Raw genomic sequence first — 25,723 nt, 5'->3', positions numbered from 1 at the left:
ATACCCTTTCTACCTTGGATGTCTCCATAAACACACCTCATTCTTCAAGACTCAACTCAAAGCTTCTCTACAACCACAACAGGCAGAAGCACAAGAAATTCAAGGGGGTAAGGATTATCTATCTCACTCATGGCTACATCCCCAACCTTTGTATGGTGCCCTCCACATGGTACATAAGTAACAAATATTTACTGAATGAACAAATGAATGAGTCAGCGAATGAATGATTTGCTTCCGTATCATCTGTGCCTCCTTTGGCACTTATCCCAATGCATTGCTTGTTCTCACATTCATCTTGCCTGGAACCATGAGCCTGATGACGGCAGGGAGCATGACTTATTTATTGCTCTAGTGTCAGATCCAAGCAGAGTCTCACACATAGTAGGTGGTCCAGTAAATACTGGAAGGCTAACTGAATGACTGGATGTCTACACCAACATGCAGCTGGTTTTTAAAAGCAAGCATGACCTTTTGAAGGATCCACAAACAAAATTCGTTAGGCTGGGGCTCTGATTTTACTTTCACATGCCTGGCTTTTGTGAAAACTGTTGTTTTCTAACAAGTTCCTTATGTGTCAATATCAACTACGAGCGTCATTTATAGATAAATGTCATGGACTCCAATTAAATTTAAGTTTCTGTCATTTTTAAGAAAACGAGCTGATATAAATGAAGATCTAACTTACCAAAAATATGATTTAGCTAAGATGAAAATATCCTTAGTTTTCTGTGGAGTTACCAAAAAGTATAGGATATCATAAAGTCTTTTCTATTATTTAATCATTCATTCTTTCCTTTTTCTTTTTTAATGAGAATGCTTATGATCTACTCTCCTAGACTTGTTCTCATTAAAGTTTTAAGATCTTACTCTTATTTCTTTCTTTTTTGAAACTTTTAAAATAAACTTTACTTTTTTAGAGCAGTCTTACGTTCACAATAATACTGAATAGAAATTAGAGAAATGTCCCACATACCCCCTCCCCCTACACTTGCATGGCCTCCGCCATTATCAACATCCCCCACTAGGGTGGCACATTTGTCATATTCTTTCTTTTCTAAAGTCTCATTAGAAACCACATCAGGGCTACCTGATTCTCCCTTACCACTAATCTAACACTGACCCTCCAATATTTTCTTTAATGATCTACTAAGGCAGAGACCTCTTTGTTTTAGTTCTTCATTATATTCCTAGTACCAGGCACATATCAGTCACTCAAGAAGTATGATGAATGAATGAAATATGTCTGATTGCAGACCTTGATAAAGCAAGAATGTGACCAGTTGGCATGTCAGCTATTCCTATAAATGGCTTCACCGGGTTTTTTTCCCCCCCACTGGGTTTTGAATGATAGATGCTTTACATGTATACTCACTTAGTCTTCACAAGAAGCAAGACAGAGGGCACTACTCTTAACCCTAAAAGAGGGCTGTGATTCAGAGAGGTTAAGTCACTTGTCCTTAGCTGGTAAGTAACACAGCCAAGATTTCAACACAGGCAGGTTGATGCCCAGGGCTATATACTTAACCACAACACTCCCTGCCTCTCCATCCCAAGCTGGACCTAGAGCCTGCGCTTGTCTTGTCTGCTGTAGTCATGGCTTCCTAAACTGCCTGCCCAATCAATCTGCACATTTTCTCTGGCTCCGCACTCAGAAATCAGCCCCATCGTTATCACATTTCTTCAGCTTACTTCCCTTGGTTTGAGCATTTGCCCTCTGCTCTGAGCAAGAATTGGGGTTGATTTTTTAAGAGGATTTATCCTGCTCACATTGATGACTTGCCTGGGGTCTGGCCTTTGGTTATCAGTTTCCTATTTTCTTTGGCCTATTGGCCTCTGAGTGGGGAGATTTTACTCATTTCTATGGTCCCCTGACCACACCAAGCCCTCAGGCTGGAGTCTCGTGCTACTCCATGGAGTACAGTCATGCCCTCTTAATCCCAGACATTCTGAGCAACTCCCAGAATTTATGCCCAGGCAGATATGCAAGGCCTGGGTAATGCTTTCATTGCAATTCTACCAAGAAGCCACAGAAAATGTGAGACAAGGCGTCAGCTGTGTTATTATATTGTCTGTTGCCTGGGAAATGGCTGGCAATAAATTCCAAGTATATTCTACTCTTCATTCAATGTATGCTTGAATGCCTGCTGGGTACAAGGTACTGGACCACGTAGCTAGCTACAAGGTAGCAGATTAATTGGACTCAATCCAACAAGTATTTTATGCCCTTGTCCAGGCTCTGCCATTTTTACATGCTTGGCCTGTAGGATTAGTACCAGCATGTGGAGCTCCATGTTTTATGCCACGGTGGCCAAGACTGGAAAATACATATTGGTTTTAAATGTAAAAAAAACCTCTGCAAACTATTGCTAAGGGTCCCTCTCCCTCTCTCCTTTTTCATGAAACAACTGGCCATCTAGTATGCCTCTATAATTCAGGGCTCAGCCAGGGAAAGGTAAACCACTCTAGATCTTTCAGGCAGAGGGAATTTAATACAGGGATTTGGTAACATGGGTGATAGAAGGACTGAGACGCCAAATAGAGATGATGAGGTAACCTATAACATCAGCAACAGCAGGAAGCCACTATCACTCCTAGATGTGCAGGGACAAAGAGAGGAAATGATGTACCTGGAGCCCAGTGCCGAGGACCTTCCGGTAAGATCTAGAATGAGAGTGAGAAATGGTCCAGTGGAAGCAGGAGCCACACAGGGGCTGTAGCCACAGCTAAAGTGGCAGAGGAGGCAGGGGTGGGGGGTAAGAGGAGAAACAGCCTGACTTTTCTCCTCTTCTTACCCTCTAATCCTCTGCAGTGCCTCTCATTGGCCAAACCTGCTCAGCAGCAGAGGGCAAGGGAGCCAGGAAACACAGTGATGTACAGCTAAAGGAGGGAGAGGACCAAACCGAAAGCAAACTCCCATTCCAGTCCCAATATCAGGTGCTGAAAATTCAGTGTCAAAACCATCCTTCCTGCCTGTCATAGGTCACCATGCAATAGGCAAAACAGACAAATAAATGAGTAGCTATAATGCAGTGTGAGAATCACTACTGGAAAATATGAAGGCACTGAATGGAGGCATCTATGGGGAATCTCAGAAGGCTTTCCAATAGAGCTGACCCTTGGAGTTAATTCTTGAAGAGCAGGCATTAGCCAAGGGAAGAAGGGGTAGATGGACATGCACATGCAAAGCCTTGCTGATGAGAGAACAGAGCATGCCTGGGGAGCTAGAAGTGGTTTGGAATGGCTTTGGCAGCTGCAGGCTGGAGAGTGGTGGAATAAGAGGCCAGTCTAGGCCAGGCCATGACAAGCTTAGTGTGTCAGACTGAATTTGGATATGGGCCCTTACATACATAGAACGCCTTCAGTACTTTCTGTCTAGATTATGTGTGTAACATCATACTCTATTTCTTAAAGAGGAACTCAAATTGTTTAAGCTTTGGGACCCACAAAACCTGGGTCTGCCTCTGCTGGATGCAACAAAGCAGTACAACCAGCTGAGGTCGACCAGAACCCCACAGAGCTCAACCCCAATAAACACTGTGCTAGTCCCACTGAAGAGCTGAGAAAAACTCACTGAATCATTAAGTAGGGCTACCCAGTAGCCGAAAGAACCCACTAACCAGATCAAGAGCAAGACAAGGGGACATTTTGCACTTCAGTGTTTTCTGTCTCTCAGACATGATAATATAGGCAGGAAGTCCTCAGGTCTTTTGACCACAGACATCTAAATTAGACACACTAACTTTGGGGAGTGAAGGGGAGGGGTGAAGCACAGCAGGGAGAAGGGAGTGAAGGAGAGAGAATGGCAGTTGTAAAGGGAGAAGGGAGGAGAGAGGAGAGAAGATGATGAGGTACCCAGCTCATCAACACACACCAACCCCATCTCACTATTTGCAGGTTGACACTTCACACCTGCAGGTCTGGAGCAAAAGGGAACTGGGATTAGATAGGGCACCAGGAGTCCTGGTGTTTCCTCCACCTAGTTTTGCCACTGATACTATGACCTTATGGGTGCATAATAAAAATGTCAGGTCACATGCCACCCTATTACTTTCAGCTCCAAAGTTTTCATTGCTCCTCTTCAAATGCCATATCATTTCCAACACTGACTGTTGGGAAAATTATAAACGATCCAAAGTTAGCAGAAAAATGAGCTAATTGCTCTAGCTTAAAAAATGAGCATTGTAGGTTCAGCAATAATATTCATCCAGTTGATGATACTTAAATAGATATTTAAATTACAGCTTGGTCTGGTCTTCATTCTTTACAGAACTGAAAAGTGATGTGATGCTCTCCTTTCTTGGAAAAGAAGGGAGTTGTGTCAGGGCATTGGGACATGGTCAGGGTCTACAGGCCAGGGAGCCTGGAAACACAGTGATGTACAGCTGAAGGAGGGAGAGGACCAAACCGAAAGCAAATTCCCATTCCAGTCCCAATATCAGGTGTTAAAACAAAATGTGTTATGGCCAATAGCCCTTCAAAATAAGCATGAAGAATCACTATTAAGATAAATACATCTTTTATCTAGGATCCTCATCATGTTTTTCCAAGCTAGCAAAAAAGTTCAGAAGAGTCAAATTAACTGCTGTATTCACATGGTAATTTAATGTCAAAGTTAAATCCAGAACCAATGAAAATGGAAAGGATTAGTGAATATATCTTCTCTATGTATGTTTTTACCCAGCTACACAAATGCACTTTGGTATATTAATTTATTATTTATTGCTTTAAAAGCCATGTCAAAATATTCACTGAAAATGGTTTATCATAGCTAATATAAACAGCTTCAGTTTTATCATATAAACTAGTACATGTTATACTTCCATTTCCCTTGTTTATGTTCAAGGCCAGAAATGTAGAAAATGCCAAAGCACATTTCTACATTTTAAAGAAAGGGGGTGGAGAAAAGGGAATTGGATGAAGGAGGTCAAAAGATACAAACTTCCAGTTACAAGATAAATAAGTCCTAGGGATGGAATCTATAACATGATAAAAATAATTAATACTGCTGTGTATTATATATAAAAACTGTCAAGAGAGTAAATCCTAAGAGAAAAATATTTTCACAAGAAAAAAACATTTTTTTCCAATTTCTTTAACTTTGTAGCTATACGAGATGATGGATGTTCGCTAAACTAACTGTGGTCATCATTTCATGATGTATGTAAGCCAAATCATGATGCTATACACCCTAAACTTATACAGTGTATGTTAACTACACCTCAATAAAACTGGAAGAAAAAATGATAAAAAATGAAGGAAAGGGAGTCTCTCTCTCTCTCCAGATAATTTGCACATGTGCACACATACACACACCCACGCAATATAGGCGGAAGGTCCTTTGACCTTTTGACCACAGACACCTAAATTAGACACACTTAAATCTGGGCACTGAAATATCCAATGCATTTTCTATTTTATATGCATTAGGAAATGCATATAAAATATACCCAGCATAACCAAAATTTCTATTTAAAAATTTCACCTGCTTTTCTGGCTAAAATTATATGACGATGACTTGGAGAAAATGCTGACATTGTCAACTTGATGGTAATTGGCTATTAACAGGATGTCTTTGGACTGATGAACTATAACCACATGGGCTTCTGCTTTTATCATGGCTCTAGGGTTGAATGAGGAATGGCAGCCAAAAAGCTAGCCAAGTGGTAATTAACACCATAAATCACTTATGAGTCATGAAATAACTATTGGATGACAGGTATTATGAGGAATAAAAGGAAAACAGACATTAAATTTGGTTTGTGGGGAGCATGCAGGCTCATTGGTGAAATAGGATTAATAGAAGTGAAACCAATAAAGGACAATTCAAGAAAGTATATTCTACCGGGGTGCCAAATGATATGTTTTACACAGTAATGAGATAGGGATCAGCCACCCATTCATCGGTCAAATATTTGTTCAAGCTCCTTGTGGAGGATGTAGAGATAAAATGCATGGTTCCATTCAGGGAACTCACAGTCCAGCGGGAAGACAGACAAGTACATCAACAATTATAATATAATGGGAAACTGCTACAATGGAGGCATGTGTCTGGGGACCAGAGAGTACAAATGAGAGAGATCTTACTCAGATCTTCCCCCTGTTCATCCAGTTGGAATAATGCAGGGTAGCAACAACAAACACACTGGCCAAACACTATCCCATGGTGAGGGATAAGTGGTCTGGCAGAGCTGACTCTTGAGATGCATTTCAAAGTTTGAATCTGAAGAGGAAGAAAAAGAGTTCTGGGGAGTAGGAAGAGCAGGTGAAAATCCACGAAAGGCTGTAAGAAATGGGCACAACAGGAATCAGCATTGAGTATGGAAAGGAAAAGGCATGTGTGAAGGACGTGGTAAAATGAATGAGTGGTCTGAATGCTTCACCGCTGTACAATAGAATTATACACCCATTGTCTTTCAACAGGCTCATGCATATCCCCACCCCTTGGATTTGGGTTTGGCCATGTGATTTGCTTCAACCAATAGGTATCAGTGGCAATGATGTGAACAGAGATTTGAAATATGATTGGTGGGTGGGTTGCCCTGTTTATTTCTGCCATTGCCATAAAGAGAACATACTCTAGAGAGCTACTGCCCCTCCAGTCAGGGCCCCAGCAGAGCAGAGCTGCCCCTGCCTCCCACAGACACGTGATGAGAAATAATATCTATTGTTGTATGCTACTGAGATTTTTGTGGTTTGTTATGCAGCAAAAGCTGACTAATACCAAGAGCCCTGCGTAGTTCAGTTTGGCAGGAGCAAAGGGTACAGACTTGAAGTGAAACTGACTGGAAAATACGACCCAGCACTACACAAAGATATCTTACTGAGATGGCATTAATGTTGACTAGTATTTCTAGCATAACACCCATTACCCCAGACAAGGACTGAAATCCAGTGCAAAGAATCTGCTACAATCTACTACACAGACCTTCCAAGTAAGTATTTCAAAAAAGTTGAGCTACAGAAACAATTATATCAGCTTTCATGGCAAAAAGAGGATAAAACATCAGTTACAGTTTTTTTGTTATTGTAATACTCATATTACAATAGTACAAAGGGTGGAGACACAATTTAATGATAATTTTAATTTGTCAACAACTTGTTAAAATAATAATTCTTTGTGTTTGACTGGAAAATGATTTTATCCTGACTACAATAATTCCAGAAACAGAGACACAAAAGGTGTTACTCTACAAAAAGATTTTTCCAATAGGTGCTACTCTTTCAAGGTGCTTAAATCTACATCTTATATTTCCCTCTAAAAAGCTACATCTGGCATTTGAATAATTCAAAGGACGTGAGAGAGAAAGGCACCTATTTAAATGGGGAAAACAGGCTGACACAGCATGAGCCAACCCTTCACAAATGTCCTAGAAGTCAAACTGGTTGGAAATCATTCTTACGGAAGAAAGCATCACCCCGGTTACATTGCAAGGTCAGAAAACCTTGGTTTAATTTAGAGGAGTGTGATTAAATACATATTCACAAATTCTATGATACTCCTTCCTTCAAATGTGCAGCTCAGTGCCCCTTTACTTGAGCATGGGCAGGGCTGAGTGACTCCCTTTTAATAAAGAGAATATGCTGAAAGAAAAGCTGTGACTTCTGGGACTAGTTACAGAAGGCACTGTGGATTCCTCCCTGCTCTCTCACAGGGATCACTGGCTCTGAGGAAAGCAGCCGCTCATACTGTGAGAACATTCAAGCCTCCCTATGGAGAGACTCATCCTTCTCATGCAAATGTAAGCAGGAGGGCCTGAGACTGTGCCAATCACTCTTGACAGCGAGTGAGCCGGCCATCTTGGAAGCGGATCTGCAAGCCCCAGTCGAGCCTTCAGATAACTGTAGCCCTAACCGACATCTTAACTGCAACCTCATGAGAGACCCTGAGCCAGAAGAACCCAACTAAACCACTCCTGAATCCAAGACCCATAAAACCCATGATTATATAAGTTCTGTTGTTTTAAGCTGCTAAATTTTAGAGTCATTTGTTCATAGTAATAATAGATCAATACACAAAGCTTCTCTCTGCAGCCATGATGAATGGAAAGGGTCACTTTGTAATAGGAAAAAAAAAACCCTACAAAATAGAAGATGGTACAAAGAGATAAAGAGAAAGAGCATTCACTGCCAATGCCTTAAGCTCACTATATATTAAGAAAACGCAATCCATTAAACCTTCAGAGAAAGGTCTTATTCCAAAGGACATTCAAATTGGACTTTACCAGATAATTAATGGGTTAGAAAAGAGAAAACTCTGTCTTTATTTCTCTGGAAATGAGAGGGATGTGAGAGGGAGGGGATAGGGAAGCAAGAGAGGAAAAAGGCAAACGTATCTCAGCTGATTTTTATCAGCAATGAAAAGACGATGTCTCATGCAACTGAATACCAACTATAACACAACATCACAGGGAAGACTTGTAAATATTTAAGCGTCAACCAGTACATTATTATGACAGCTCTACCGGCCCTCTATCTTTCATCAAGTTGAGCTGTCCCATAAAAAGAATTTTTCCAGGAATAAACCAGGATACAAGGGACATTAAGAAGTTTCACAGATGCTTACCACTGAGGCATTCCTGGCTCACAACTACTATGCTTCATTTCTGAATTTGTGACCAAAGTTTTCTGCCAAACTTATCTTCTGTGCCAACAGCTCATTTCAACCACAGGAATACTGAACAGAAGAACACTACTTCTCTCTCCCAGATTTGAATCCATCAGGGACCCAGTTTTTTCTCTAGACTTCTCAGCCCTGCAGATTCACAGTAAACTGTGGCACAAGCATAAGGGACTCAGCATTAGCTTTAGTGTGTGTGCAGCATCTCCTGCCCTGACTGCCACTTCTACATCTCTAAAAGGTGGCATCACTGACTTACGGCAACCAGAAGGCTGATTCCTTTCTACCTGTGTTTGCTTAGGGGAGTTCAGTTGTGTTTCATCTTATCCTTCTCCCAGCCCCCTTTTCTCATTTTCTGAAACAAAGTCCATCTTTTTCAAGTTAAGCACAGAACCCTACTAATAAAAATTGATCTTTAAATACTGTCTTTCTTTACATTCAATCATGAGAAATTTGGTCTTCTGTGGCAGGGAAAGCTCGAGGAGAGTCATTTCCCAACTTCAAAAGTCACTCAGGAATTTTATCATCAAAGAATGATAACAAATTAATCTGGGGAGCCAACAGAGGGTAGCAACTGCCCTAGTGTCAAGCTTTTAGACAAATGTGATATTTTTTCTTGATTAAAGATGACATTCCACTATTAATATTTTTTAATCCTCAATAATAGTATTGGAGTGACTACAGCTCTTACATTCAAAAGATTTGATCTCATAGAGTAGACGTAAAGTACTAATGAAATTTATAGAAACCAATGAATTCCAGCAGGGCAGGTCTTTGCAAGGATACCTTCTAGTTATTTTCAGTAAGCTTTTTTCAGGTGCTGGCATGGGGAAAGACATTACCCCCATCTAGTAGGAAAAAAAGACATAATGAAAAATCAAGAGATGTGTTAACCAAAAAAATACATGCCTGAAAAAGTAGAAAGTAATTTACATTTGTTTGCATATGCCAATGATGTATTTGCTATCTGAGTAGATCTTCACTGTGAACACAACAGAGACAAATGCAGAGGCATAATTGATAAAGCTCAACTATATCACCTTGAATTTGGAGCTGTTGCATTTTAATAATTCTTAAATACAAGTATATTTTGACTTTTTCATTATGTTTCCATTGTAGTTATGCTGGAAATCTGTATATTGGAATAAATTATTTGACCGTAAGTTACTTTCCTTTTACTTCTTTATGTCACACAGTAGGACACTCTAGTTTATTTTTTTTAATTATGTGTGAAGGCAGTAATCTTTATTATCTATAAGTTTCAATTTAGAACAGTAAGAGAGATGTTCCAAATTATTTGTTATAAATGGGAGACAATATGTTTGCTAGGGCTAAGAATCACAGCTTTACAGGTTTTAAGTCCCTTCCCACCTCAGGACCTTTGCACATGCTATTGCTGTCTCTGCCTAGAATGTTCTCTTCTGACTTTCTTATTGATATGGCAAACTCCTAAACTTTCAGGTCTTGGTGAAAACATCATTGACTCAACAAACTGCGTCAGAGTCCCCTCTTCCATGTTCACAGAGCAGCCTACATTTTTTCATAACATATAACAATTGAAATTAAACTATTCATGTGTTTTTTAAAATATCTGTCTCTATGCTAAGCACATAAAAGACAAGAACTGTATCCCCTGTTTACCACTAAGTTGTTAACACCCAGCACCAGGCCTGATACGTAGTAGATAGTCAGTAAGTGCTGGTTAGATGAATGAATGAACATCCAGAAAGATTACCTGTAAGACTAAGCAGCCAAGATTACATAGCTAGTAAGTGGACCAGCTAAGATCCTAACCCACGTGTGGTTGATATTCCAAACTATATTCTTTCCATGCCATCATGCTGTTTCCTGCTAAAGCAGCATCACACATAGTGAAGTGAAAACAGTTTCTCTTCTTAAATATCAGAAGTAAAACAAGATTAAATTCCTTCATTCCAGATTTCCCCCTATTTGCCCCCAGGGTGAGATATTATAATAGAAGCATAACTTCTACACACACATCTCAAATTGCCAGATCCATGACTGATTTCTCCATAGGTTACTCCCCTCCTGGGCCTCTGCTAAAGTCTAGAAGAACTGTCAAGTGCCAAAATGTATAACCACAAAAAATGTCTTTATCATGTCCATATGTACCTGAAACAGGTCACCTGACTTCACCTCAAAGCTGGTCATCTGCCAGGTCATGGATGCCCCAAGGCTATCCAAACACAGCAGAACAGAGTGCATAAGAGGCTTGCAAATAGTACAACCATAACCCACTAAAATACTCTGGTCATTCTAGCAGTTCACATGCTTTGAACTGTGGATATTAGGAGCCGTAATGAAATAGGGTTCACCAAACGCTGCACGGTTCTGGCCTCCTCTGTGAAACTCCTGCCATGCAATGAATTCAAAGGGGACAAGAGGGCAGAGGGGAGCAAGCACAGGTATTCTGGAATCATACACAGCTGGATTTGAATTCCAGTCCCCTACTGTTCAGCAGTGTGGCCTTTGTGACAACTGACCATCTCCCTGAGCCTCAGTTTCCTCACCTAAAAAGGGGGCTAATACCAATCTCATAAAATTTTATTAATAATGTACTAAGCAATTGATAGTTTATTAAGTAATTGCTTAATAAATGATAGCACTGTTTCTTATCAAAGGCCAAAGTGATGTCGTCCTCTAAATTCTGACAGTATGTTCTTTCCACATATGCTTTGATGTTTCATATGCTTTCCTCATCCAAAGCATGTCTCCTGTTTTATCCAAATGAGAGTGTGTATGTGGGACTAAGCACAATATTGGCAGATGAATTTGGTGCCTAACAAGCAAAAGCCATAGTTATAGTATTATCTCACATACTGCCCAGCCAAGAGCCTTACATAAACTTTGCATTTCATAAATATTTGTTGATTTATTGTTCAAAATAAACCAGCTATGAATTCCAGCTGTTATGGATACACAATCTAAACGTGAAAATCTTCAGTTGGATGGTTCCTCTGATCCAATATGTTTTGGAGAATCATGGAAACTGAAGGAGCTGCATGAAGACTGAAATTAATAGAATTTCCCAGTTCTTTTCAGGTAAACAAAGAAACTGAATTTTGTGGACTAGAGACCAACGAACTTATTGCTCTCTGGGTTCCTAGATGGTTCAAGATACCAGGGTAGATAATGAGTGTTTACATAAATGGAATAAGGAAATAAACAGATTAGTCATCTGATAATGACATGCAGAGATCAAAATTAGAAACTGAGTTGTTGTCAAGAAGATCTAGTTAGAATCACACAAGGCTGTGATTGCAGAGAGAGTTAAGGTCAGAATTCAGGACTCAATTGTCACCGTCCAGCGAACAACAGAGGAACCTCAGAGCTGACCCAAACCATTTTCTGAATTTTGGAAGGCAGGATACGGAGCCATTTACCTGAAGACGGTGCAGGGTTTAATGGGGAGAGGCAGCAAAATTGTAGCCCGTGGAGGAATCACTTTTCTTGGACATAAGTTAACAGTGTAGTACAAGCGAGGAGAGAAAGCAGGTGAGAAATTGCGCTGCTTCACATTCTGCTTCTGTGATGCAAATGGAACCCCTTCAATTCTGGGTGCCAATGATCAGCCAAGTCTCAGCTGGAGTTTAAGCTTTGGAGCAACAATGTGAGCTACAGGATCCCTTTAACCCTTAAACTCTGAGGATTCTTCGTCTATCACATATGTGAGAAGACAGCTGAGAGACTGTTCGACGCAATCTTATGAAAAATACTTTGTTTGAGGAAAGTCATGAACGGTCGCCTACTTCACTGAGCTAGTGTGGAAGGAATATTTGTAATTTCTGTTCTCTAAAAATGCATATTCTTTGGCTGTTTCAATGATAAGAATGGCGTGAATCAAAGATCTTGAACTTGAACAGTGTATTTCAATCCAAAGGTGCCCCTTAGCCTTTTTTCTTTTTAAATTTTATATTGAAGTATAGTTGATTTACAATGTTGTGTTAGTTTCAAGTGCACAGCAAAGTGATTTAGTTATACATATACCTATATCTATTCTTTTTCAGATTCTTTTCCCATATAGGTTATTACAGAGTATTGAATACAATTCCCCTTGCTGTCCCTCAGCCTTTTAACAAAAGAAAACAGTAAACAATAGTAAGGGAAAGTATTATTTCTATTTCCCTCAGTTATATAAGTTTGAATGTACACACATGCACATGCATACTGCATCATGATGTAAAATATATTTTTTCTTGTGCATTATGTGTTAAGAAGTTTGAAAAACTTTTGAAAAATTAGAATAGAGAAATCAGATGGGGTACTTCTGATGAAAAATTAGCCAAAGTCAATAGAGTCACGAATTTTTTTTTTTTTATGAAGACTCAGCCAGAAAGTGAGGTTCCACTCACTGCTGTACCAGAGCCTCAATATCCACGTTTCTTTTAGTCTTACTTTTGTAGCTTATTATTTGTCTAAGTACACCGCCTAGTAATAATACTTATTTTTACTCATTATAAGAAAGTGTCCTTTTAAAATTGTATTCTACAGTATAGTGATAATCATATTTTATACAGAAAAAAACTCAAACATCATCTCTGATTTTTATTTCCAGTCCTGACATTGGCTGACTTCTAGCCTCTTTGGGCCTCAGTAGCTTCATATGCTTCTTTTTTATATAAAATGAAAGGGTCAGGAGAAAAGATGGAGGAAGTTTCTTTGGTTTTAAAATTCTATTGTTTTGATTTGGTGGAAAGGCAGACATTTTTCTGTATCAATCTTTCCTGGGTATTTGGACCACAAGGCCAAGATCAAAACGTGAATCACTTTGCTGTATACTTGAAACTAACACAACATGGTAAATCAACTACACTTCAATAAAATTTTCTTTTCAATCATGGTTTCTCCTTGCAACCACAAATCCCACTGCAACGGGATAGAAATACTTTGCTGGGAATGAAAAGTCCCCTGGCCGCTGGCCTATAAACCCCAACCTTAAACCCCGAAGCACACCCCCAGCTGGTGATCAACCAAAATCATCTTCCCTCATGCTCAAAGGGCATTTCTCACTTTGTCTTACTGTCATCCTCCCTCTGTTTGTGAAATACAGGATTTTGCTTGTCTAGTATACACTTTAGGAATATATGTATGTATGTCAGAAAATTGTATCATGGAAATTCATATTTCAAGGGTTGTCTGGACCATTGTTTGAGGACCCCTCACTGATTTTTCTCTGATGTAAGCATTCGAGTGTCGTTGCAGAGCGGGAAAGACTCAGTCTGGCAAGAACGAGGACAGGACTTCCAAAAAGAACAAAGACAACTTGTGACTTGCCGAGAGTGACTCAGGCGCTGGCTCTGTGCTCCCTGAGTCACAGTTGTTCCATCACCGACACCACTAGAGGGTGTCCTGCTGACAGAGGTGGCCACCTTCCTGGCTGCCAAATCGTTGGTACATTGTGAGGAAATTATGTTCTTCTCTACATCTGCTGATTTAGTGCCCTTGGCCAGGAAAAACCTTCAGAAAGGAAACTCAGAACCAGGATGCAATGAAAGCAACAATTATCTAGTGAGGACCTATTACTGCAAAGCAATTCAGGAAGCTGCTTTCTGGAAGCACGCTGTTCATTAACACATGGTGACTGCTAAAAACGGGCGGCAGAGATAGAGCATCAGGTATTCAGGGGGTGGAGACATTTGTTGGTCTAGAACAATCAACAAAAACTTCATGCATGAGACAGGGGTTAAGCTGAGCCTCGAACTAAGAGTAAGATGCGCATGAGACAGGGAAAGGGAAGGACATTTCCAAAGGGGGAAGAACAAAGTGTCCAAAAGTGCAGAGGCAGAAATACACATGGCCTGTTGGCAAGGATCAAGAATAAACATGAAATATTATCTTTGTAATCTGCATTTTATATCCCAAATTTGATCAAAGGAGTACATCCTATCTCTCATTAAAGTAATATGACTCACAGAGCAGATGGGTACTAGTTAGCTTTTCTCCCGATCTACATTCCATAAAACTGTCCTATAAAATACTTTTATTGGTTATCTCTTTTCCTATCACTTTCTTTAGGGTTAACACGTAACCCCATTTTCCCACATCTCTTTGATTTGATCTGCTTCTGGAGTGGGAGATCTTGGCCAATTACAAAATTGGGTGAAATTCAATCAAAAGAGTCCATTATTGTATTACACAATACTGCTAAGACCTGTAAAGGGTAGAAGAAAAGGCTAAGTAAGATCTCTACTTGAAAGAAACTTTAGTAGGAAAGATTAAACATCGGCCCATGGAACTGTTAAATAAAATACTGCCTCTTCTTATAGGAAGATGAGCCACAAACAGTATTTAATTTGAAGTTTAGAATTGGCATGGCCTGTGTAAGTACATGTGAATCATATGTTGATGTGACTCATGCCTTACCTCAAGCCTGCTACTGACTGTTGTCTGGTATGGGCACTGCACAAAAAAAGCACCAGACCTAGAAAGTGAGCTCTCTACTTGCCATGACACATGTGGACAAGGAAAGCCATCTGCTATATCAGCAAACGAAAGATGTTGTGTCCGTCAAGCCAGCAGCCTCTCTGGCTGCCCCCAGCAGTGCACCCTGAGGAGATTCGGGATGGAAAAGAACAGAATACTGGCCCTAGATAGTTAAGGTTCATATCAAAGGCATAATTTCAATGAGCCCAGACTCTTGCATCTTCCCATTCATAGAAAAGTGCTAAATTCATTAATTTGAGATGTCTGTTTTTCATTAATTAACAATAATCTTTTGATGTTCCCACTACCTGGTTTTTGTTGTAAAACTCCTATATATCCCAGCTCCTCCCTTACCTCTTTGGAGGAGTCCCTCAGAGCTCTCTGAGAGGCTGTATCCCAGACTTAAGTCCTCAGCAAGTCCACCAAAAAAAACATAATTCTCAACTTTTAGGTTGTGTTTTTGTTGTTGTTGTTTCAGTTGACACATACAGGTGATGCTATATCTGTCCAGAAGGGGGTATGGTTTTGTAATTCTACCCAGATGGGGCAAATTTTTTAAATTCATCCATCTAGAGGGGACATCTTTCTCTCATTAGCTCAAAAGCCTCTTAGAGGTGAATCGGGGGTTCTGATCCTCCTTTTGCATACACGCAGATGTGGCTCTTAATACATGATTTGTGGATTACTCAATTTTCTCAATATTGGGGATAAACAAGAAGCTAAAGAACATGGGGTAGAATTAATTTAGGTCCATTATTTGGAACTTTACCATTGCATATGCACCACCGTGCACTCAATGAGAGGAATGGTCCAGCTTACCTCGTTCTCCTGGGGTCCCTGGCACACCTGCATTTCCTGGGAAGCCTGGGGCACCTGGAGGTCCCTGTTCACCTGGGGTTCCAGGTGAGCCTGGTCTCCCAGGCTCTCCAGGAGGCCCTTGGATGGTCCGAACTGATGACGAGTGGCTGGGAATCTGGTTGAGGATGGCTGTGTACCTGGCCATGTGACCTGAGACACAAAGGACAAAGACAGCATTTGATGAACTGTCACACATAGAAAGGGAGAACTGGGGGTATTATTTGTCAAGGTTCCAAACAATTCTGTTAGGCACCCACCAATGGGAAAAGCACATCCCTCTGAAATAAGTTGATTTCCAACTGAAAAATGTTTGCATTTTACTCTGGGTGATATTAACAGCTAGACTGTATTCAAGTTATATCTCATGTGTTTGGAATTCTAAGGCTCACAGCAGCATCTCAGTAAACATCACTGAGCAGAAGTCATAAATTTTATCTTCACCCCCCAACATTTATCTGACCCCTAAACTCTCACCCAGCTGCCCCTTTTCTCCAGCAATTTCCACCCAAGTGATTTGTCTTTTTTCCAATCCACAAAGTCTGCTCCACCCTCTTGCTCACAAATCCCCAGACAAGTGCTCTGTTTCAACTCATTTCTTCACTGCCAAGCCTTTTTTGCAGAAACCTTTCCTTGGGTCCCAGCTGCAGAAACTCTCACTAGCTTTATTTTTTTTTTAAATCTGGCCCTCTCTCCCACAGTCCATTAACTCCGTTGTGCCTGGAAGAATGTATTTTAATAATTAGAAGTATAGATTGAGAAAGTATTTGATACCATAATGCCCCATTTTTCAGCATCATCAGGAGAGAACATTTTCCCACAGAAGCCAGTTTTCCAGATGACTATTATTTATTCCTTTTTAAACATTCAACCCTAAGTAAAGACTAGTAACCATTTTCAGAGGGACTATTTCTAAGATCTAGTCAATGCATTCTTAAGCACAGGACCATGACCGTAACTAGGACTGGCTTCCTGATGAGTCAGGAGCCATCAGTAGGCACTTCATGAATGTTAGGGTGGGATCAGACATTTCCACATCTGCTTTCTCAGCTTCCTCCTTTGATAAAAGGGCCATCCTTTATTATTGATACGTCTCTAGCTGTCATCACTTGGGCCTCACACAGTTTCCCATATAACCTTTCCTAGCATAATTCTTCTGATCTGGACTGAAAACCAGACAACTGAGCACGTGAGGAATTATGTGCTAAATGATAATCGTTCTGAGGTGAAGCCTCGGGAAGAAAATACGAAGCCCAGAGAAACGTGAAGTGTGGGTGGGCAGATGGCTGAGGTGCCAGAAATACAGCTTCTGGGTGGGTTGGGTTTTGCTCTTAAGAGTTGTATGCAATCTCTTCTACTTTTTTTCTGACAATCATATTGACAGGCAGGGCCTCCCTATTTTATGGACCTATTTCAGCTCTTGTATAACTCCTGCTGGTTTCTATTTCCTAGAAGTTATTCACAAGATTCTGAGAACTCCTAAGGGGAAAAACTGGTTTTTGAACTCTCAGATTTTAGTGCATGTATCAAATAATCACATACTTATATAAGATTTTTATTCTACACTGCAATAAGATAGCAACTATTGTAAAATCTTCCTTATATTATGGTCAGTGAGTTATATTAGGATTTAACCTTTAGGTTTCCTGAAAGTCATCACCCACCCATTTATATTGTATACTCGAAGTGAGAAACCTACAAAATAATCCAAGACAGAGGTTAGCTTTGGACATATTCTACTTAATGTTGTATCCCTTTTATTATAATTGTGTTTTCAGAGATCCTATTTTAGCATTAAACTTAAGTAGTTTCATTTAACTGGCAAATTCTCTCACACCCACTAGTTTGGGCAATATAACACAAACTGAAAGAAATTTAAAATATAGAAATTTATAAAGAAAGTTATATAAATATGTAAAATACTGCTACATCTGCAGACAGGAGCTTTGTGTTCAGTTTGCCCTGAGATTTATGTCTTAATGAAAACTATTCCAAGCACCTATAGACCCTCCCTCCATGCCTTCTGCAGGGTGAGATCTGAGTTTATCTACCACAGATGGAATTTTGCATCCAGCCAATAGCACCTTGTTGGACATTTACAGGGCTCCCAAACTTCCTGGGTTAAAAAAATATAACCTCAAAGCTGTTAAGGTAGCTTCTCAGGTAATGTCGGCCCTGGAGGTGGAGGATGCTACAGAACAGGGGGGTTTAACAGCAGAGCTAGGCCAAAGCTGGCTGCGTTTGAGAGGAATATTTCATCTCTACATGGCCTCAGATCTTTGTGGAACTAAACAAATGACTGGCAGAGAGAAGGGCCCACTCTAGTAACCCCCTGGTTAGATTATTGAGACAAAATAAAAAGTCAGTGGGCAGGGGAGAAATGCACAAAATACGTGGATATGTAAATAAATAAGCATGATTCAGTAACTGAAATACTGGCCTGTGGGAAAGTTCAAGTTTAAAATGAAGAAATGGGACAGCTGTGATGTAAAGTGTGTTTCGGTGTAATTTTTGGCACAGCGCCGAAGCATCACGTCAAATGCTCACATGAAGCCTGTTCCCCTGTGTGCATGTGTGTTTGTGTGTCTGCATTTTTTGGTGTAAATCTTAAAGAATAAAGGGAAGGGCCTTGAGCTAACCAAAAAATATGGGTAAGAAAGATATATTGATTTAAATCTAGTGATTTGAAGGTAACTTCTGATGCCTCAGTTTGGCAGCTTTCAAGTACTGAGGACCTGAGGAAAAAATATCTATCTATTTGGAGAGATGAAGAAGAAATAATAGATTTGATTTAGGCAATCAAGTTAAATCTATATGGGCCCAAGGGGGGGGGGTCGGGTTGGCGGGGAATGAATTGAGAGATTGGGATTGCCATATACGCATTACTAATAAGAAAAAAAAATCAAATTGTACACTTTAAATATATGCAGTTTATTGTATGTTAACTGTATCTCAATAAAAGTTCTTAAAAATATATGCAGTTTATTGTATGTCAATTGTATCTCAATAAAAGTTCTTAAAAAAAATCTATATGGGCAAACAGAGAGTTTCTGGACAAATGATAGAGAGGAATTTGGCCTCTGCACCATGGATGTAGAACTCTAGGGTAATCTGTAATGATCACTTAGATGGGTAGTGATGGCCATCTGTAAAGCTTATGTTTCTGCACCAAAACAAAGCTTAGTCTTTACACTTGTGTGAAAGGCAAATTCCCGTTTGGACGAGTAATAGAAAACATTTGTAACTGTAATGCACTTACTTTGGATGAGCTGTTCGCACACCTGACGTGCCACTGCTCTCACCATGGCTTGAGACTGTAGGTCACCCTGGATGAGAAAACACAGACTCCTGACTCTCAGCCACAAGCCCAGCCAATGGCAAGACTTCCAGGATGGAAATGGGACTTGACCCATTGTTCCCACCTGGGCTCTTTGGCCCCTAGCAACAGGTAGCATTGACCACCGTGGTGCACACAAAGAAGGTGTAAGCAATCTGACACTCATGGTACAAAGTTCCTGAGAGCCTTTATTAAATTGAAAAGCTGAAGTATGTATTTCCAGTCCCAGATTCTAAAAAATTTAAGAGTTTTGAAATAAACCCATACATATTTAATGCCTTATTTATCGCTCTTTAGAGCTTGTAAAATACAGCAATTTCTCAAGCAGTGGCTTATTTAATACTAATAGCAACTCAGAGGAGAGATGTTAAATCCGTTTTATAGATGAACAGAGTTAAACATGCTGCCCAGGTTTTCACAGAGGTAACTGGATGAGCCCAAGGTCACTGCTTTTTCTACTAGAGCCGAAAGCATGATAATATGAGCAGTGGCACAATTTCTCAAAGGAAAGAGAAGCCCCCTAAAATAAACTGATTTACATTTCACAGCCAGTTCTTTGATTCCACGCTGCCTTGGTCTTCCTGGGTGCCAATATCGGAAACACACAAGCGTTAATCTATCGCTTGGCATTTTGAATAGAGCTTTTACTTTTCTGAAGCCTTTTCACACTCATTATATTACTCCTTCATTAAGTTCACTTTGTGAGTTAGCTGAGTTTGATTGTCTTCATTTTATCCTTAAAGAAATGGCCTAAGATCACCTAGCTGGATTGTAGCAGATCTGTAACTAAAAACACTCCTGACTTCTAGCCCGCCGGGGGGTTTACACTTGAAAATGTGCTCACAGTCAAATGAGTTGAAGAGAGGGGGAAGAGGAGGAATGGTGTTAGAGCAATGAGAAATCATGATAGTAAACAGTCATCCTTTATCAGGCTTACGCAACAGAAGGTGTGCAGCCAGCTGCGGCTGGTCACCAGTCCAGAGGATACTTACTCTTTCTCCTCTCTCTCCTTTTGCTCCAGGGACACCCTGTAAAATTTTAAATTGTCAAGTTACTTGTGACACTAACTCAGCCAAGCATAATGACAGTGTATCTTTTCTTACTGTATGAATACTTTTTCTTAGCTCTCATAATTCTGCAGCAAAAATAGATACACAGCATCAGGAATAAACAAGCGGCAACCTGTAATCTCACCAATTGGAGATAACTCTTTTAAACAGTTTACTCCCCCAGCCTTTGAATGCATAGACACAGTAAGTTTGAATGCAAAATTGGGATCCTACAGCAATATGCTTTGCAACATAGTGTCAATGAATAAGTCATTCACACATTTTCACAGGAAACACCACTCTCTGAATTGTACTCTACTAATGCTGCATAATTGATTTCACAAATCTCTGCTGAAAAGATAAATTGTTTTTATTTTTTAAAGAATATCTCTTACAGAAAAGAAAAGAATCTTCCAACCTAAGAGTTCAAGTAAAAGATGAAATCTGTAAAATCCTACATCCTCACTCCACTTTCCATCCAGAATAACAGCACACGACTCTTTCTCCCTAATCCTCCCTGATAATATGAGCTTGTATTAACAGGAATTCTCAGCTGAATATTATTTTGTTTTGTGGCTGAGCTACTCTTTGACCTATAGGAAACTTTACCATATTTGTAAAAAAACTTTTACCGAAAAAACAATGGCATTTTTAGTGTTTCTGCAATGAAATTACATGTATAATGCAAAACATGTGTCTTCAGAAGAATTTCATCTTTTTGTTTCAACTCCAAGGCACTGTAATAGATTTACTGAACAATGCTTTTATAGTCTCTACCAAAAGGATAGTGAGTGCCATTTACAGATGGAATTTGCCATGTTGTCAGATTGTTCCCAGTTGTTACTATAATCTCAACAGGTCCCAAATCAAACTTTGTATCTTCACCAAAATCTCTATTCAGTTAGTCACCTAAATTCAAAATTCTGGGTTCACCCCATTGTGTGCAGGTGAGCTGACTTTCTGAAAAAATAAAATGCCCTGACTTGTAGTGTTTGCTGCTTTCACAGGTGTAAATACTTGTACTATGGCTGATCTCAAGTGACAGATGTGCTGTCACTGAAGATGGAGTTTCAAAGGGAGGAGAAGCACAAAATCTACACTCCCAAGCAGGTATAAGCCAGCTCAAGCCCACCACTGGTTCTATCTTTTCTCCTTCCTTCCCTTACCTCTTGCATGTCTATTACACACACACACACATTCACACACACACACACACACACTTTTTACATTGCAATTCCTCTTATATCCATCCCTTCTATTCCACCACCCAGGTGCTATCCTAACCATCTCACACCAGGGCATTTGCACCTTCCTTCTAGCTGGCTTCCCTAACGAAAGACCCTCCCTTCAAGTTCATCCTCTACAAAACCACTAGTCTCATCCTCCTCAGATACCACCAGCATACAACTTAGAAAGCTCAGTGACTACTGACTGAGGACAGCGCTTCCTCTATTCAAAATCACTCAGTGATTCTTAGATATCCATGTGACAAAGTCAAAGTCCTCGAATTCAAAGTCTTGTTAATCAGCCCCAACTTCCATATCTCCTGCTCATCAAAATTACAACTTCTCATTCCCACAGACCTGGTCCAGTCAGTGTATTAAAACATTTGAAATGTGAGAAAGGTATTAAGCATATATCTTATAAATTAAGTATCAATAATAGGAATATTCTAACGGAATACTTAGTTCAAGTATCACCTATTTGACACTAAATTTTTATTGTAGTATACATTTAACAACATGGATTTCTCTTCTCTCTGTGTAGATGGTAAGACATCTAATACCAGGGACCATAACATAGTACTTTATATTTCCAAAACCACCTAACCCATTTTTCCCATAAAATAGTCACTCGAACATTCAACTAATTTCAATATTAAATTAAAATATTTATTCTACATCTAGGACTGCTGCCTACTTCCTTTTTAAGCAATCAACACAAAACAAACAAAAAAAAAATCAGCAAACAAAAACAAGTAACTATTCCACATTTTTAATGTGTTAAGAAACTGTAAATACTAGTAGTTTAAAACTCAAGCTGCTTTTACCATGTCCCAAGCACTCTTCTCAGCGTATTAACTCATTTAACCCTTATAACAGCCCTATAAGATGAACTCATTTAATCTTTGTAAGACTCCTAATAAGATAGACTTATTTACTCTTTACAACAACCCTATGAGATATTACTTCCACTCTACGTATAAGGAAAGTTGTGCATTGAGAGGATAAATAACTTGCCCAAATTCACACAATAAGAAAATGGAAAAGCTGGGACCAGAACCCAGTCAGCTGAGCTCCAGAGTCTGCACTCTCCCTAGTACACCCTACTGCTGCCATGAAGGAGAACACTGCTCAGCAAATTTGCTAGCCAGAATCTTCTATTTCAGTGAAGATGATATTTTTCCTAATTAAGTAATAATTTAAAAAGCAAACATACCTCTTCCAAACCTCACTGTAGGCATTCAGAATTAGATTTTAATTCGAGTCATTTCTTAAAATCTACTTTATCTTGAATATTTTCGTTTCTGAACCAATGTATTCCTTGAGATTTCCATGGCTAGCTACCATTTATTAAATTGTCTTGTTTGAAATGTTTGAAACCTAGAAAAAGAAACTACAGGGACTTTCCTGGCAGTCCAGTGGTTAAGACTGTGCGCTTCCACTGCAGGGGTCGTGGGTTCGATCCCTGGTCTGGGAACTAGGATCTCGCATGCTGCACTGCATGGCCGAAGGAAAAAAAAAAAAAGAAGAAAAAAAGAAAAAGAAACTACAGTGCAAACTTGAGTGATAAGGTAAATGGACAGCATCAGCTGTTGGCACCTCCTGGTATATAGGGATGGATGTGTTTAATTGGGCCTGAAATTCCTCAAGCTCCACCTCACACTTGTTACTAAGTAGCTGCAGGACACCGCTAGGCGTCTCCAAGAGAGTGAATATATCTGTACAGCAAGAAATTATTTTTTATTCCAACTTCTTTGCCATCTTTCCTTTGATTTTTGCAAAGTAAAACAAAAACAAACTAAAAATTCCTGAGCGAGTGGAGGTCCATAATTCCACAAAAGTATGCTTTGAGGGAAAACACACATTCCCTGTACATGTAGGTAAGAAAAAGTGGCACATTTTCCTTTAATTTCAGGAACACCTGAAATGTAAAGAAAAGAAAATACAGTAGCTACATTCACAGATTTACAGAATTTTAGTGCTGAAGGGAAGAAGAACGATCTCATGGTCGAAGTCTCACGTATTAAAGATGTCTGCTAACCAAAATCAAAACATCCCTCATTCAGCTCTAAACACCTCCCATGTCTGACCTCCAATCTATAATAATCTTCTCACATTCACCTAAACATCAGACTCACTAGCGTGCAATCATACCTTCCTTCTTTCTTTTAACAAATACTCATTAAGTACTCTCTATGATACTGAGCTGGGGTCTAGGAATAAGAACATGAGTATGATAAAATTTATGCCCTCAAGGTACTCTCCTTTTCAGAGACAGATGGACACTGACAGTTGAAATGAAGTGTCTCAGCCTGAGGAGGTGAGGGTGGCCTCACACAGGAAGTGCATAGTTTTAGAGAGAGAATAGCCAGGGGCTCACCAGGTAGAGAAAGGAGGAGAAAGCAGCCCAGACCAATGGAAGAGCATCCCCAAAAGGGGGGTAAAAAAGGTGTGAAACAGGATGGCATATATTGAGGGAGCTTCAAATAATTTGGGGTGACAATTCCAAGGGATATTGTCATCCCTCCAAGAGAAAGGATGATGCCAGACCAAGTCGAAGGGTAAAGTAAAGGGCCACGTATACCTGGCTCAGTATTTGGGGCCATTCTCTGGTGACAGGGATTCAGTGAGGTGATTCAAGCCAGGAAATGACACAACAGAAAGATCTATACTAGAAAGATCTTTTGGCAACTGGAGAATGAACCAGACCAGAGCTAGAGCAGAGGTAAGAGGGCCAATGAGAGCTTCTCATGACAATCTTGGTGAGAAATGAAGAAAGTCTGAAATTAAACTATGGCAGTGGTGATGAAGCAAGATAGAGGGTTGAAAAATATTAAAATGCACAACGCGGGGACTAACCCAGTGGTTAAGACTCTGCACTCCCAACGCAGGAGGCCCGTGTTCGGTCCCTGGTCAGGGAACTAGATCCTGCATGCCACAACTAAAAATCCTGCGTGCTGCAACTAAGACCCAGCGCAGCCAAATAAATAAATATTTTAAAATAAATAATTAAAATGTACAACAAACAGGGTTGTCCTGTGTTTGCTTTATGTTTTATTACAATTCCCATCTAAATGATGCCATCCTCCTGTCTTTGTGGGGGGAAATCACACCCATCTGTGAAAGATTTCATTAAAAGACAGCCTCTTTCAGGAGCTGTTCCCCTCACACCCTCAACTCAGGGTGTGGGGTTCTCTCTCTATATATCTCTGTCTCTGTCTGTCTGTCTGTCTGTCTCCCTCAGTGGAACTTTCATAGCAACTTTCTTGTCTTTGCTTAAGGCATTTCTCACCCTCTGCCTTCGATTGTACTATACCTTCTTCTATAAAAAGAACCATTATTCTCTCTAGCTTTTCCATGAATGTGGAAAAATATCTTGGTCATCTTTTGTACCCCTGGTGGATGGACCCCTGTCCTTCATATCTCTTGTACATATTGTAGCTTCTTGGCAAATAGTTGTGAATGAATTAATTGGGAGATTGACATTCTGAGAAGCTAGATAAATTGCTGAAGTCATGTGGCTCACACAGCTAGTTAAGGTCATGTGAGAGCCACGTCTAGAACCTAGGTTTCCTGACTTCTAATGCAGCGCTCTTTAAATGATAGAGCACTGGACCTTTCTACCTATACTGATTTCAAGCTAAATGCGTGGTCCCTTCTGCCACGTGCTTCATCACTATCTGCTCTCCTGCAAGGGGAGGCACCGTATTTTAGCTTATGCTTGAGTCTCAGGTAGGAATTATGACTGCAACAGCAGCAATGCACATTCTGCTCCGGGAAGTCAGCAGCTAAAGGCAGGGTGCATGAAGGCAAAGCGGTTTCCTGGCACCAACTATAGGAAACCCACTGCTATTTTCAGGGGGGCAGTGTGTCTCTCTTGGTCTCTTTCCCTCCTGCCTTCCTAGACAGACATCCATGGGAAATCAATCAAGGCCTTAACTCCATGACGCTGAGCCTGCTTTACCAGTCACGCCAGTCTGGCAGCCAGCAGGCATGTGGCTGCTCCCAGCCCAAAGCACAGGGAGAAGTCTGGGCTGGATGATTCAGAGAACAACTGGCTTTTGAGAGGATACCCAGTGCTGTCTCTGATATAAATGCCACCATCAATGACCCTTTTCTGTTGATTTATAACAATTGAAGATAATATTATTAACAAACGTTCTACTTACAGGGAAAAATTTATTGCTATTTTTCTATG

At 40.1% G+C, this 25,723-nt stretch overlaps 1 protein-coding gene across 3 annotated transcripts in view; it reads right to left on the bottom strand.

Moving 5' to 3' along the window:
- The window catches only part of COL14A1 (collagen type XIV alpha 1 chain), a 220,584-nt gene that overhangs the window by 8,205 nt on the left and 186,656 nt on the right, over positions 1-25,723 (bottom strand). For all 3 annotated transcript variants that reach the window (XM_057734080.1, XM_057734079.1, XM_057734081.1), the window contains exons 43-45: positions 20,246-20,281; positions 19,176-19,242; positions 15,881-16,069 (exon numbers count right to left, since the gene is read on the bottom strand). In XM_057734080.1, coding sequence (XP_057590063.1) covers positions 15,881-16,069; positions 19,176-19,242; positions 20,246-20,281 — 292 coding nt within the window. The remainder of the gene's footprint in view (positions 1-15,880; positions 16,070-19,175; positions 19,243-20,245; positions 20,282-25,723) is intronic.

This window comes from Hippopotamus amphibius, chromosome 5, assembly GCF_030028045.1.
Source record: "Hippopotamus amphibius kiboko isolate mHipAmp2 chromosome 5, mHipAmp2.hap2, whole genome shotgun sequence".
In the NCBI taxonomy this organism is placed as follows: Eukaryota; Metazoa; Chordata; class Mammalia; order Artiodactyla; family Hippopotamidae; genus Hippopotamus; species Hippopotamus amphibius.
Note: the sequence above shows the minus strand (reverse complement) of the source record. Positions and strands in the feature narration are given on the sequence as shown.